The sequence below is a fragment of the Poecilia reticulata genome, chromosome 13, assembly GCF_904066995.2.
Source record: "Poecilia reticulata chromosome 13, P_reticulata-male-v2, whole genome shotgun sequence".
Classification (NCBI taxonomy): domain Eukaryota; kingdom Metazoa; phylum Chordata; class Actinopteri; order Cyprinodontiformes; family Poeciliidae; genus Poecilia; species Poecilia reticulata.
In genome coordinates, this window is record NC_088842.1 from 29,955,764 (window position 1) to 29,969,210 (window position 13,447).

The following is a 13,447-nucleotide window of genomic DNA, read 5'->3' on the forward strand; positions in this document are numbered from 1 at the left end:
TATCCGTTATTAAGCCCGGCTCTGGCCTCCCTCTGCCTCTCAGCAGGGGAGGACAGAAGGGCTTCAATCAGATTAGTGGGGAACATAACTCCACCGAGACACGGCCAGGCTGCAAGCCAATCAGTCACGTCTGCATGGAGAAGACGCAGGCATCCGACTCCAAGTCACTGACTTGGTTTATTCACCTGCTTGACCTTGTCCCTCCCCCTCCTGTTTCTGTTCTCAAAGTCAAACCTTCCTGCAGCTTCCTGAATTTTCCTATAGCTTCCTTCCTGCAGCAGCTTCCTTCCTGCAGCTTCCTGCATTTTCTTGCAGCTTCCTTCCTGCGGCTTCCTACATCTTCCTGCAGCTTCCTGAATTTTCCTTCAGCTTCCTGCATCTTCCCTCATCTTCCTGCGGCTTCCTGCATCTTCCTGAATTTTCCTTCAGCTTCCTGCATCTTCCTGCATCTTCCTGCGACCCGCCGGGGATGAACGTTACGGTCCTACCGCATCCCAACATTTCCAAAAATAGCAGCATCCAACTCTTAAAGCTGAAAATAATTTAGCCATAAATTTATTAGGAATTTTGATATATATATATTTTTTTTACATTAAAAATTTTTTTTTTTTTATTTACTAGGAATTGATTTTTCTAAAAACTATTCTGATGATTAATTGATTAATTGGGTATTCTGACGATTAATCAAATTTAAAAATTTACCAGATCAATCGATTATTCTGACAATTAATTAATTATCCTGGCGTTTAGTTGAGTTCCAAGTACAATATATCTATCAACAAAGAAGTTTTTTTTAATCTTAAATGCAAAATGTATTTATTTTTGTAGTTTTGAGTGAATTACTGCTGAATTTGTGGATGATTATCTCAATACCCGATTAATCGCGATTAATCTGAATAGTAATTTCAACCCTAAGCCCTTTTAGTTAAATTTATCTCTGCCATTCTCACACAGATGAGCATCTGCATCTCTTGTTGAATATATTCCATCTTGTCCGATTTATTTTTGATGCCATTTCTGTAAAAACGCCACCAGCAGAACCCAGCAGAACCCAGCAGGCACCGAAACAAATACCGAACCGCAGGGATTATTCTGATTCTTCCACCTGAATGTCAAAGTAACATTTTAGCAAGTTGTGATTCTGTTTTGTTTCCGTCACTTTTAAATCCATTAATGAAACGTTGATTTTTCTGAGCTTTTAGTTCTCAGTTGAGCTTCAGCAGCAAATTAAATGCAGAAAAGCGAGTAGCAGCACGACGGCATTTATGACGAGTCGGAAATGTTAACGATCAGGACATCTTATGAGGAGAGCGAGTATTTTGGAGGGGAGTAACGTGGAGGTTGAGGCCGGTCAGGGCGTCTCGCTGCTCGGAAGCCTCTATAATTAGCCCGGCGCTGATCAAATGACTTAATGGGTTTGTGTGAAAACAGCAGACGATTTCAGCTCCGTGCTCCAAGCTGTGCTCATATCTCATCACACTAATGGGATACTCTGGAGAGCTTGATTGCTTTTTATCTCTGATCAAGATGCCTGATAGAGGTGTGCAGCTGCAGCATTCATTAAAAAAAAAAAAAAACGTCCTCATCTTTGGACAAAATTATGCAAAACTGAAAAAAGGGAATAAAGACAAAGGACAGCACTTCCACTCGTCTCCCTGACGAGTCATTTCCTGTGGATGTGGAAGAGAACGAGCTCATAATAACTCCGTTCATATGGTCATTAGTTAGAGCAGGGGTGTCCAAACTGTGGCCTGAGGGCCAATTTGTGGCCTCTGGATTGATTTTGTGTGGCCCCCAACTATAATTCAAAAATGATACAAGTTTGGCCCGTAGATGCCAAACTGAATTTGTAATCAGGATAAAAATTGTTGCCAACGTAATTTACTGAAAAGCCGACTTTACTTGACTCAAATCAGTTTTCATTTCTTCTTAAACTTGACTAAATATAGCAAACGTTTCGAAAGAAAGTGACCCAGATCCTGCTCTTACCACTGAAAATAAATGTATTCAATCGAGCCCAAAAGAAACTGAAAACTAGATGTCTTTCTTTTTATACATCAAACACACAAAATTAAAGTGGCTGTAAGTTCCTGCCAAAAAGAAAAAAACTCTGAAATTTGGAGAATAATCTCAGATATTTTCTACAAAAAAAACTTGAAAATTTCTGATTTTTTCTAGAAAATGTCAAAGTTTTCTAGAAAATTTCATAAATTAATCAAAATTTCTGAGTTTTTGGCAGAATTTTACTCTTTTTTTTCCATCTGCAATGGTCCTGACGCACCGTCATAAATTCCTTTTCAAGTTTTGGACATATTGAGCTACTTAATTTGTTTTGTTTTTTTCTTGGCCTGCGACGACTTTTGAGTCTACAATTTTGGCCCACATATAATGGATGTCCAAAGTGTGGCTCGGGGGCCAATTGTGGTCCTTGGGCTGAGTTTGTGCGGCCGCCCAGCTGCACCTTCAAGTGGTATTGAGCCATATTTATTTTTGCACAATCTTGGTTAACATCTGCTCTGCACTGCAAAAACACAAAGTCTTACCAAGTATTTTTTTTATCTAATTTCAAATATCTTCATCTTTGAATTAAGACAAAACTAACTTGATGAACTTTATTTAAGAAAATAACTCCTGGATATTGGTGAAGTTTTAGTTCGACTGGTAGATGTCACATCCTGGGCTTGAGCTTTCTTGTCGTTCTAGTTTGTTTAGATATTGTTGAATATTTTTAATACTCTCTCCATATTTAACTGTTATTCTTTAAGAGAAACTCAACACGTTTGCCTATAGAGGAAACGATCCTGTGTGTCTGTCAGCGTTTTCTCTTTGAAGCAGCTTTAATTTCCCTCAGTCTGAGAAAACTCTCGTTTCTTCCTCCCTAAATTACACGGCGCACAAAACATGCCGAGTTTATTGCCGCTGGGAGGAGATCTGCAGCCTCCTCATCTCGCACCAACACCTATAATTGAACAAAATGTGGCGAACGAAGGAGGGAGCTTCAACGTAATTAGGGAGAAAAGCTCAGCGGAGACATTTCCATCTAGTTTTTTAATGATGGCGGACAAACAGGCGTTGTGTCCGTTTGTCCCACATGAGCCGACCGAGGGGGGGCGCCGCGTCCTTGGCCACCTTCTCCTTGAGAAAACGCTGCATCAGGCAGGCTGCTAATGGGCAATAACACATCCTGATCACCGCCAGGAGCAGAAACAGCAGCAGCCGTCGCCTCTCTGGGGGTTTTCAGTTACACTGCAGCGCTTCCATCTTCTGCTGCTGCTTCATTCATCACTCCGCCCACGACAAGAATAAAAAGAGCAAACAATAATGACCTCCAGGACAGACGGCGGCGCATTGGGGACATTATAGACCGGAACGAAGGGAGGACTTTTCTGTCCAAAAACTTAGAAAGTTTGAGATTAATCTCAGATATTTTCTAGGGAAAAAATGTGAAAATGTCTGAGCTGGAGCAGAAAAAAAAACAAAAAAACCCCCAGAAAATTCCTGAGTAATCCCAAAAATAGAAAAAAGTTTGAAATTTCAAAGTTGCAACGGTTGAAAATTTTCAACTTTACAGCTAAAACTGACTTGAAACTGAGAAATTTATTAGATTAACTTCAAACTTTCAGAAAATTTTCTGGCAAATTTTTTTCACTTTTGAGGCTCAGAAGTTTCCTTGTTTTTTCTAGAACATTTCTGAGATTAATCTCAGGAATTTTCTAGAAAAAAATTGGAATAACTAAATTTCTGAATCTTGAAAAAATGAAGAAATTTTTAGCTCAAACTGTTGAAAATTTGCTGGAAAATAAGAACATTTTGAGATTAATCTCAGGATTTTTCCTGAAAACATTCTGAAGTCTCAGAGTTTCAGAAGTTCACATTTTTTTATTTTAGAAAATTTAAAATTTTGAAAGTAAGAAATTCCAACATTTTTTTTCTTGAAAATGTGTGAGATTAATCTAAAATTTTCTGAGTTATATCTAGAAGATTTTTGACTTTTGGAGATGTCAAAAAAATCTAAACTAAAAAAAAGTTTAGATTTTTTGTAGAAATTTAAAAAAATTAATCTCATGAGTTTTTTGACAGAAATGTGCTCCTCTATATGTTGACCCTACTCTGGTAAGAGTATAGATACTTAATAAAATAAATTGAGTAAAACTAAAAAGTACAAAGTATATTTTCTCCAACAAGTAAACGTAACTCTAGAGTTGAGTAATTTATCTTCATAGATTTTCTGCTAACGGCAGGATTGTAGAAAAAAAACATTTATTTCGACTCCTGAACTTAAATTAGACTTCATTTTAGTTTTTCTGGTTATTCTGAGTTTTGGATGTGACATTTTCCTTGTCTTTTAAAATAAATATTATAATTATAGAGGTTTGTTTATATTAACTTCTGGAAAAATTGTTGCCACTTCTTTCTTATTTATTTTTTTTATATTGTTTATTTCCTTTTAACTTCTTCCAGTTTCTTTTTAAAGTCTGTTGTGAACACAACAGTTTGACCTCAGTCACATGAAATAAGTCTAGATTTTGCTATAATTTTTATTTTATTTTATTCTTGTGATTCGCCAGATCCATTTTGTGTAATTCGGTGGAAACGCCTCGCCCCGTTCGGAGTTATTAAACTCCCCAGAGCAGCAGCTGCACACCTGGACAAGACGGCCAGGTGGGAACAAAGTCCGCTCTGCGCAGGTGGCCGACCGAGAGAGGCGGCGGTGCAACCGGCAGCAGAGCGAATATTTTATTGATGGAACGAAAACCTGAAGGAGCCGAAGAGACTCAGAGAAACGCTGAGAGCAGAGCTGACGGAGTTTCACCTGGCGACAACAACACAGAAAACAATAACAGCAGGGACTGAAGGAAGGGTTTTCTGGAGGTTAAAGGAAATCTGCTGAACGCTGAGCGAGGAAAGAGACGCAGGAAGGCAGCAGGCGATGGATTCTCCAGAGGAAGAGGAGAGGAAAGGAAGAGGAGAGAGGAAACAAAGAAAGGAGGCAGGAAACAAAGAAAAGGACAAACTCATTGTTAAAGGAGACACAAAAGCTGTTTTGGGCACAGAAAGAAAAAAATGAAAATAAAAAAGTAAGGAAAGAAAACAAAGATAGAGGGATGAGAGAGGAAGGAAGGAAGAACAAGAAGGGTGTAGAGGAGGTAGGACACAGGAAGGGAAGGATAATTTGAAGGAAAAAAATGAAGGATTCAAGAAAGAAACGAAGAAAGTCAGGAGTGAAAGAGAAAATAAAAGAAACAACCCAAGTGAGGACATCAGGGAGGGACAAAGGACAGAAGGAAGTGAAGACATCGAAGCAGGAAACTCGTCTTGTGAAGGAAGCGTGCTCCATTTTTCAGGAGGCGGCTGAAGCGATGTGCAGCCATGGATGAGCTGATGTGAACCCGCTCACTCCTTCCCCACCGCGCAGCGACTCACCGATGAGAAGAAGAAGAAACTAAATATGTCATGAGCTGCGAGAAGATTCACAAAACATCAGCATATACACACACACACACCTACACACACTTACATACACAGATAAACTGGAGAGATAATTAGAGCCGATGCACAGCTGGGAGACAAAGGCTGCCGTCGTGAGAACAAGGACCGCCTGATGAGGCCGCCATCTTTAAACCCTCAGGATGAGGAGAGCGCGCCGGTCGATGAGACGCCGCAGGAGGCGATGTTCGATTTCATCATTAATGCTCCTGACAAGAGTGTTAAGGCGAGGCTACGACCAGATTGACCAAATTACGAGATTAAAGTAGGAGGAATACAAGAATAAAGTCGTATTACAAGAATTTTGTTGAAATACAACAAAAAAAATCACAGATTAAAGTCGTATTATGAAAGTAAAGTTATAATATTATGAGAATAAAGTCGGATGAAAATAAAAATCAAAACGATACAAGTCATAATATCACGAAAATAAAGTTATAAGTTGAGAGTTAAGTCGTACAAAAATAAAATCAAAATGACAACAAATTAATGTCCTTACATTATATTTGAAATATTAACATTCAACAACTTGTTTAGAGAAGATTGTCAACTAATAAGCGATTTCTCCTGAAAGTCAAAGAGGAATATTCTACTCTATTACAGGAATAAAATAGAAATTGTGCCAGAATAATGTTGCAATATCATAAACAAGTTATTTCAAGCATGTAAAAATATATTTTTTGTGTTTTCAGTAAAAACACACAAGTTTTATTGCAAAAAAAAATAAATAAAAGGCAAAACGTCTCGGCATTTATTTACTAAAACCTCCATAAATTTGCTTCGGTTTCCATCTTTACCCAGATGATCTCCACAAGCAAATCCATGACTTCTAAAAGTTTTCAGCCTTATTTTTTATATTTCTGAACGATTTATATGCCAAAAGAGACAAAAAAATCCAGATTATTTCCCGTTTTATCCGGATTTTCTCTGAAGCAGCTGCTGCGATCCTGATGGTTTACTGAAGCAGAGTTTGTAATCACTGAGGGAAACTAAATTATATTTATCTTAAACACAAACTTCAGGTTAGATGAGGCAGAGAGGAGACATGAAAGCAGCCAGATTACAGATTAAAATCAGACATTCCTTCTTGGTGTCGATCGGATCAGGCCGATGTCGGCTGAGTCACCGGTTTGAAGTCGGCTCTCCTCCACTGGGAGTGGAAAACGGGAATGAGAGGGGAGTATCAGGGAACTGGGATTAGTAGCTTTCTCCTGGCAAATCCATGAGCTGCCTGCACTTCTTGTTGCTAAGAGGATTCAGAAGAACGACCCAACGACGGGAGCAACGCTTTGGGCTCTAATCTACTGATTCAGGAGGCGGAGAGGCCGATTCTCTGCTGCTGGAGAGCAAGCCAACACCAGGAACGGGAAACCTAAACATGGAGGACAGGGGCGCTCCGATCGCAGATTACCGATGTGAAAAAACCCGACCTGCCAATGTTACGACTTCTCAGGAATAAAGTCATGAAATTACGAGAATAAAGTCATGAAATTACGGGAATAAAACTTGTGTTTAAAGTCAAAACATTTTGGGAACAAAGTCATAAACTTATGGGAATAAAGTCATAAAACTGTTGTCACTGATGCACCAAAGCATAACCTCTGACCTTTTGTAAGATTGTATTAAAATAAAAAAAATAAAAAATGCAACCGATTGTTGTCATACTAGACTGACTACACTGCAAAAACACAAATATCCAAGTAGACTTAAAATAAAACAAAACTAACTCATACGTAGCTTTTCTGCAAGATACAGAATCTTGTTTTATGTAAACTATTCCTTAGTATTGATTAAAAAATGTTCTGTCACATTATATGACTTAAAACATGGGAAAAATGTGTCTTCATCAGTAAAATAATCTGACAGTGTCACCAATACTTTTTCATCAATATCAAGGAATTGTTTACTTAAAAAAGCTCCAGTATCTTTCTGAAAAGATACTTGTAAATAATTTGGTTTGCATTTTAGCTGTCTTTTAGATCTGGTGATTTTTCACCAAGCCAAGCAAGAAAACCAGTCGATTGATTGGTGAAATGTAACTTTTTTAGCTTGATCATCCAATAGATACAACACATAATGAAGCAAAATGTGGTTTTAAATGTTTGCAGATGTTATTATGTTTATATGAAAAAAAAGCAGTTGGGAGGATTTGTTTTTCAAAACTATTCAGCAGAAAAATGTGATGTTATGTTGCATAAGAGTCAGGAATGTTGGAGCTAATCCTTGGCAGCTTAACTCAGCACAAAATAAAATGTGCCGCCTGCATTAATCGTTCCAAATGTTCTGTCTGGGCTGCTGGAGCCGCTGGAGCCGCATGCCTCAGAGTGATGCAACCGCATGGCCAACACCAGCCTGCATCCCGCAGAGATCCAGCTGCTACAAGAAAGCCAGATTAAACTAAACATCAGTGGTTGTTGCACCGTTTTTGGGTTTTTTGGATAGAGAAATCCAGCGCAGATGTTGTCATAGCTGAGCGTTAAAACCTCCAGCTGCAGAAACAAAAGTTCAGGTCGGTCTTCACAGATAGCAGCCACAACCAAACTGTTTAGGCAGCTGAAGAAGTTGGATCAATCTCAACCCGAAAAGCAGGATCTACGACAGGCTGAAGCTTTACGGAGCAGAAACATCTCTGCAGACAAAAGCTGGATCTTTTAACAGCTTCAGTAATCTTATATTTTCTGCATTTTCACACCTGATATTTTGGTAGATTCGGTTCGATTCTGGACCAAAGTTGCAACATTTGCTACATTTTCAGCTGCTGAGGTTTGCTTCCACGCTGCACCGAGTCAAACAAACCAAACTAGTTGAAAAAGCTGTTCCCCTCCTCACCTGTGGGGGCGCTGCATCACAAACCACAGAAGGACACAACATGAAAACCATGAATATTGAAAAGAAAAGATGACGTATGAGGAGAAATTTTGAAAACATTAAAAGGTTAATTTATTAGATAAATTGAATAAGAATGTGGGTAGTAAGCGCATATAAGTCATTATTCAATTTTTAAAGAAAACCAGATTATTTATTCAGTTGGTATAAGTGAGTGTGTGTGTGTGTGTGTTGCGGTGGTGGGAGTAATGCTACTTTATGTTTTTTTTCCAGCCGCCAAAAACATAAAAATCTCTGAAGACACCGAGTGCAACTTCCTTCTTCATGAAACAGAAATAAAATGGAGTGGCATCAGATTTTAGCATCTGTTATATTTGGTTAAAAAAACCCACAAACTGTTTTTCTTCACAGATTCACATGTTTGTTTTGGTTGCATTTAATCTGCTTCCTGCTTTTGGATTCACCCTTACGTTGCGTTCACACCAACTCTGGTGCAGTTCGAATGCATACGTGAACGCCAGGTGGCCTGGAGACAGCTCCGAAAGCAGGAAGTGGACTACAACACAAGGCATTCTGGGTAAATAAAACCAAAACAAACAAACTAGTAGCGCTAGCAGGAGAAATGGCTCATGGTCTTTCACCAAAGACAAAAGACAAATCCTACAGATGCTAAAATCTGACTCTACTCCATTTTTGTTTACATTTTGTGAAGAAGGAAGTTGCGCTCAGTGTCTTCTTCACTGGTTTTTGATGCAGCGCCACCACAGGTGAGGAGGAGAACTGGTTTTTAAAGAGTTTAGATTGTTTGCAGTGTGAAAGGGAACCAAGCCAGCTGAAAATGTCGAAAATGATGCAACTTTAGTCCCAAGTGAACTGAATCTATCGGACTATCAAGTGTGAAAACAACCTAAAACTTAAATTTGAGCTTTTTTGTTTGTTTTTTTTAACATTTGACACAATCAGACATGTAACTTTGTAACCCAAAGCCTCCTAAATATCAGATTTTTTCTCTCTACCATCTCCAACTCTGAGCTGAATGGCTGCCATATCATTAAAAGGAAGGAATGCATAACCTTGGAAAGTAAAAACAAAAGAAAAAGTCTTGTTTTTGATACAATCAAATGAATTTGTATCATACAGCCAACAAGTAATGTGACTTTTACACCATTTTTCATTTCAGGAGAAGCCGCAGCATCGACCTGGAGGTTTGTGGCCTTTCTGAAAGAGCAGCACACGGATTTTATTGTGGACGTAATAATCAGCATCGCTGCCTCCAAACACAATCTTCACCTCCACAGCCTCAAAATTGCTGAGCCGCTAACTTTTCTATTTTTTCGTAGTGGAAGAAGCTTGATAAGCAGAGTCAGGAGGAGGCATCTTGTTGAAAATGTTTGTCACGTTTGAGCAGAAAAAGGATTCTGTTTGCCCTCGGTTGGGGGCTGTTTGTTGTGGAAATGGCAGCTTTGTTGCACCAAGACACACATGAAACTCTGCAAGAGTCTGCAGTGATGAGGCAGCAGGAAAACAGGACACTGAGATTTTATTTATTCATCAAGACTGAAAAAAAGTATCTATTTTCCCAAGTTGTTTCCAGCATCATAACTATTCCATCAGTTGACTATTTTAATTATTTTGTTAGCTAACAATTTCTGCTTCTTTATTCCACTTGATCATTAAAAGAGGCAAAAATAAATTTAAAACAAAGTGAATGACTCACTAATGGTAGATTGTAAAAAAATTTGAATATTTCCACTTTTATTTTAAGGGGTTTTTGACAAAATCCTCTTAAAAAATTAACATCTCTATGATATTTTACCACAGCAACACCTGTCAAAGTTTAAAGGGTCACCAAGTTGGTGTTCATGTGATTGAATTAACGTTTTGATATACATCACTGCTTTTTCTGTAATTTGACTAAAAAAAGCTACAACTTGTGTGTTTTATAACGTCACACACTCCAAGTTTAAAATATTCACAAACAAACATTTTAATTTAAGCTGTTTCCACCTCAACTTTCCTCACCGTGTGTAAATTTTTCTGGTAAAATGTTTATATTTTCCTCGTCTAAATGAGCAGAAAACGCTCATTTAGCAGAACGTTTCCTCCACAGAGCAGAACAACAATCTGGCAAAACGTGTGAGAAAACCATGGCACCTTTTGAGCTCCATAATTCAACCATATTTTACAGCAGGATCAACTTTCAAACTTCAAATGGTTACAGAATTTGTTTTTTGATACATTGGATCTATTTCTACGCAATAACGTGTTTATTTTGTGTTTATTCTAGATTTAAAATCATATTGTTCAGCTTTGGGTGTGATAACTCTGACAGTGTAAAATATTCAAAGACATTTTATTTGCACTGATTGCAGTTTTCTGTCCGATCACCGATTTTTAAACAGCCTGATTTGCCGAATCGGATTCTGATTGTTTTGTCTGAAAAGTTGCTGAATATATTAAAGTCAGTCAGTGAGGATGACTTTGTTAACTGCTCAGGTTCAGACGTGACCTAAGATCATAACATGACAGATATGATCATAAACACATGAAATGTTGACATTTCTGCCCTTCAGAAGCTTCTGCACCTCACAGCACCAAAGCCGCTATCTGACTGAGGCTAAAATGTTTGTTTGTGTTGCTATCTGCACTGCAAAAACACAAAATCTTGCAAAGTATTTTTGGTTTAGTTTCTAGTGTAAATATTTTAGTACACTTGAAGTAAGACAAAACTGACTAACAGTTAACTTAGGAGATTGTTTTAAGTCAATAATTCCTTAATATTGATGAAAACGTTCTAGTTCCACAGGCAGATTATTCCTGCCAGTGGAACTAGAACGTTTTCATTAATATGAAGGAATCATTTACTTAAAATAAGCTACTCTAACCAAGTAAAACGCTACTTATAAGTTATTTTTATCTTATTTCAAGTGTACCAAGAACTTTGGAACAAAAAATGACACCCCCCCCCCACCAAAACTTAGTAATATTGTGACCATTTCTTCCAATACTAATCCAACATGGCTGCCCCAATAACATTCTCAGCATCATCTCTGACTGGAGGTTTCAGCTGCGTCCTCCTGTTTCTTTTTCATGGAAACTATTCCTAACATTGTTCTTTCATGTTCCGTTTGCTGTTTCTGTCAGTAATGCTGCTTGCAGATTCTGTGAAAAGAGAGTCACGCCTTCCCACGGTCGCCACATGCTTGCTCAGGTCCAGAGATGCCTGCACAGTCAATATCTGCGTTTGCAAATTTATGTCTAAAAACATTCAACAATTTTACAATTGTGGTGTTTCGACTGAATAAGAAACACAGTTAAAGTCACGCTGAATGTGTTGATGTGATAAGTCATATGGCGCCGTCATTCTCCTCCCACTTCCGGTTGTCTTCTTCGTTGTTTTCGCAAGTAGTAAACATCCGGATGTTGAACACTAGATTCGTGATGCGGGAAAAAAAGTGTTTCCGTTGCAGTTTTGATCCAAGAAAACGCTCCATCTTAACGTAAAAACAAGATTTTTTCAAAATTGATGCGTTTCAATTAAACGAATTTGATTTTGCGCAATTTCATGGTACGTCTATTGATTTAGAGATTACATTTGAATATGACTAATAAATCAAACTAAAATGTGTCTGTGTTTGGACCGATCTGATTCTAAGTGTTAAAATTACATTTATTTATATAAATAAACTGAATTATGCAGTATATTAATTCCCACCATCCGTAAATGTATTATAGCGCCGAAGTTAATCATAATTAGACACTTTGAAGGAAGGAGGTCGTCCTGGAGAGGCAGGTAAAGCCACATTGTGGACCCGAGGTGAAGGATTTCCTCTGTTCAGGGTTTATGATCCGCTGCAGAAGCCATTGTGTCCCCTGAAGGCCCCTCTGAGCGTCTTTCATTTGATCTCTGCAGCAAAACTCTGCTGTTATTCAACCTCCTACTATAGGACACCCCGGCCGCACATTGTCCACTGACTCGCAGACAAAACTGCAATCACAGCTCAGGAATGAGGCGGAGAATGACCTGGAAAGCGAGCTGATTAATTATTAAACCGCCTCTCGTACCATTTTGTGATCTTAAATGAAGCAAAAACGCAGTAAGAAATCTGTAAACAACAAACGGAGGCGATCAGATCGGCTACTTGTTGGCAAAAAGCCCGATCAATACAGTTCACATGAAGCGAGATAATGCGCAAATAAACGACGCGGTCGCTTATTATTATGGCTCCACAGATTTAATGTGCTTTTAAATCACAGTGATAAATCGGGAACATTTACCTCAATGTATCCGGCCAGGGCTGGAACCACAATGCCCAAAACGAGGGCAGAAATCGCAGGGACTGAACCCATCTTCCAGGCTCTCCTGATCCGCTGATCTGCTGGAAATAACTTATATCCCCCTCAGCTGTTCCTGCGCGCAGGCGTCCGCAGGAATCAAGAGCAAACAAACCAGGTCCCGGGGATATTTCAGGAGTTTCCCCCCCCCAACCGACTCAACCAAACGGGTCAAAATAAAAAGGTTTCTGCTTGTTTCGGACCACGGAGCTCGACTGGAAAGCGCCTCGGTGTCGGACTGCTGTGGAAATGTGGGGAAATTGTGGTTCCTCTCTCCCTTTCCTGCCTCCTCCCTCGTTTACGCCTCCCCTCTATCCGACCTGAGCAGCTGGAGAGGGAACAGCGCCACCAGGCGGCCAGCGTTGTAATCTCACTGCCTTTTAAAACGGCCCAACAAATAATTGCAGCCGAATATGCAAGAATTTACATTTACTTGAGTAAGTTCTTTAAAATTAATGTACTTTTAGGAATATTTTTACTAAGTTGTACTTTTTACTTTTACTTGAGTAATTTTATTTTTTACATATCATTGCTCTAGTGAGTATAATTTTTGGATTCATTAACTTCATTGAATAAAAAACGAACAAGTTTTAACCAAAAATTCACCAGACGCAGAGACACAGCTGCAGTTTTTGTTAAAGTTTTATACGTTTTTTTATTGAAAGAAGCTGATTTGGAAACTTTTTTTTTGTTTGATTTTGTTTTTTTGTTTGTTACTTATATAAATTACTGTCATTTTTGTCCTTAAAATATCAAAACGATGGTTATTTTGGTCCATCTGATCAGATTTTCTGAGCAT

General features: G+C 38.6%; 1 protein-coding gene across 5 annotated transcripts in view; it reads right to left on the reverse strand.

Moving 5' to 3' along the window:
* The window catches only part of aplp2 (amyloid beta (A4) precursor-like protein 2), an 81,537-nt gene extending 68,605 nt beyond the window's left edge, over positions 1-12,932 (reverse strand). For 3 of the 5 annotated variants that reach the window (XM_081614246.1, XM_081614244.1, XM_081614243.1), the window contains exon 1: positions 12,592-12,931. In XM_081614246.1, coding sequence (XP_081470372.1) covers positions 12,592-12,663 — 72 coding nt within the window. In that variant the 5' untranslated portion in view covers positions 12,664-12,931. Of the gene's footprint in view, positions 1-12,591 lie in introns of all 5 variants that reach the window. The other 2 variants (XM_081614245.1, XM_008426466.3) reach the window with 2 other exon arrangements.
* Positions 12,933-13,447: the final 515 nt, after the last annotated feature.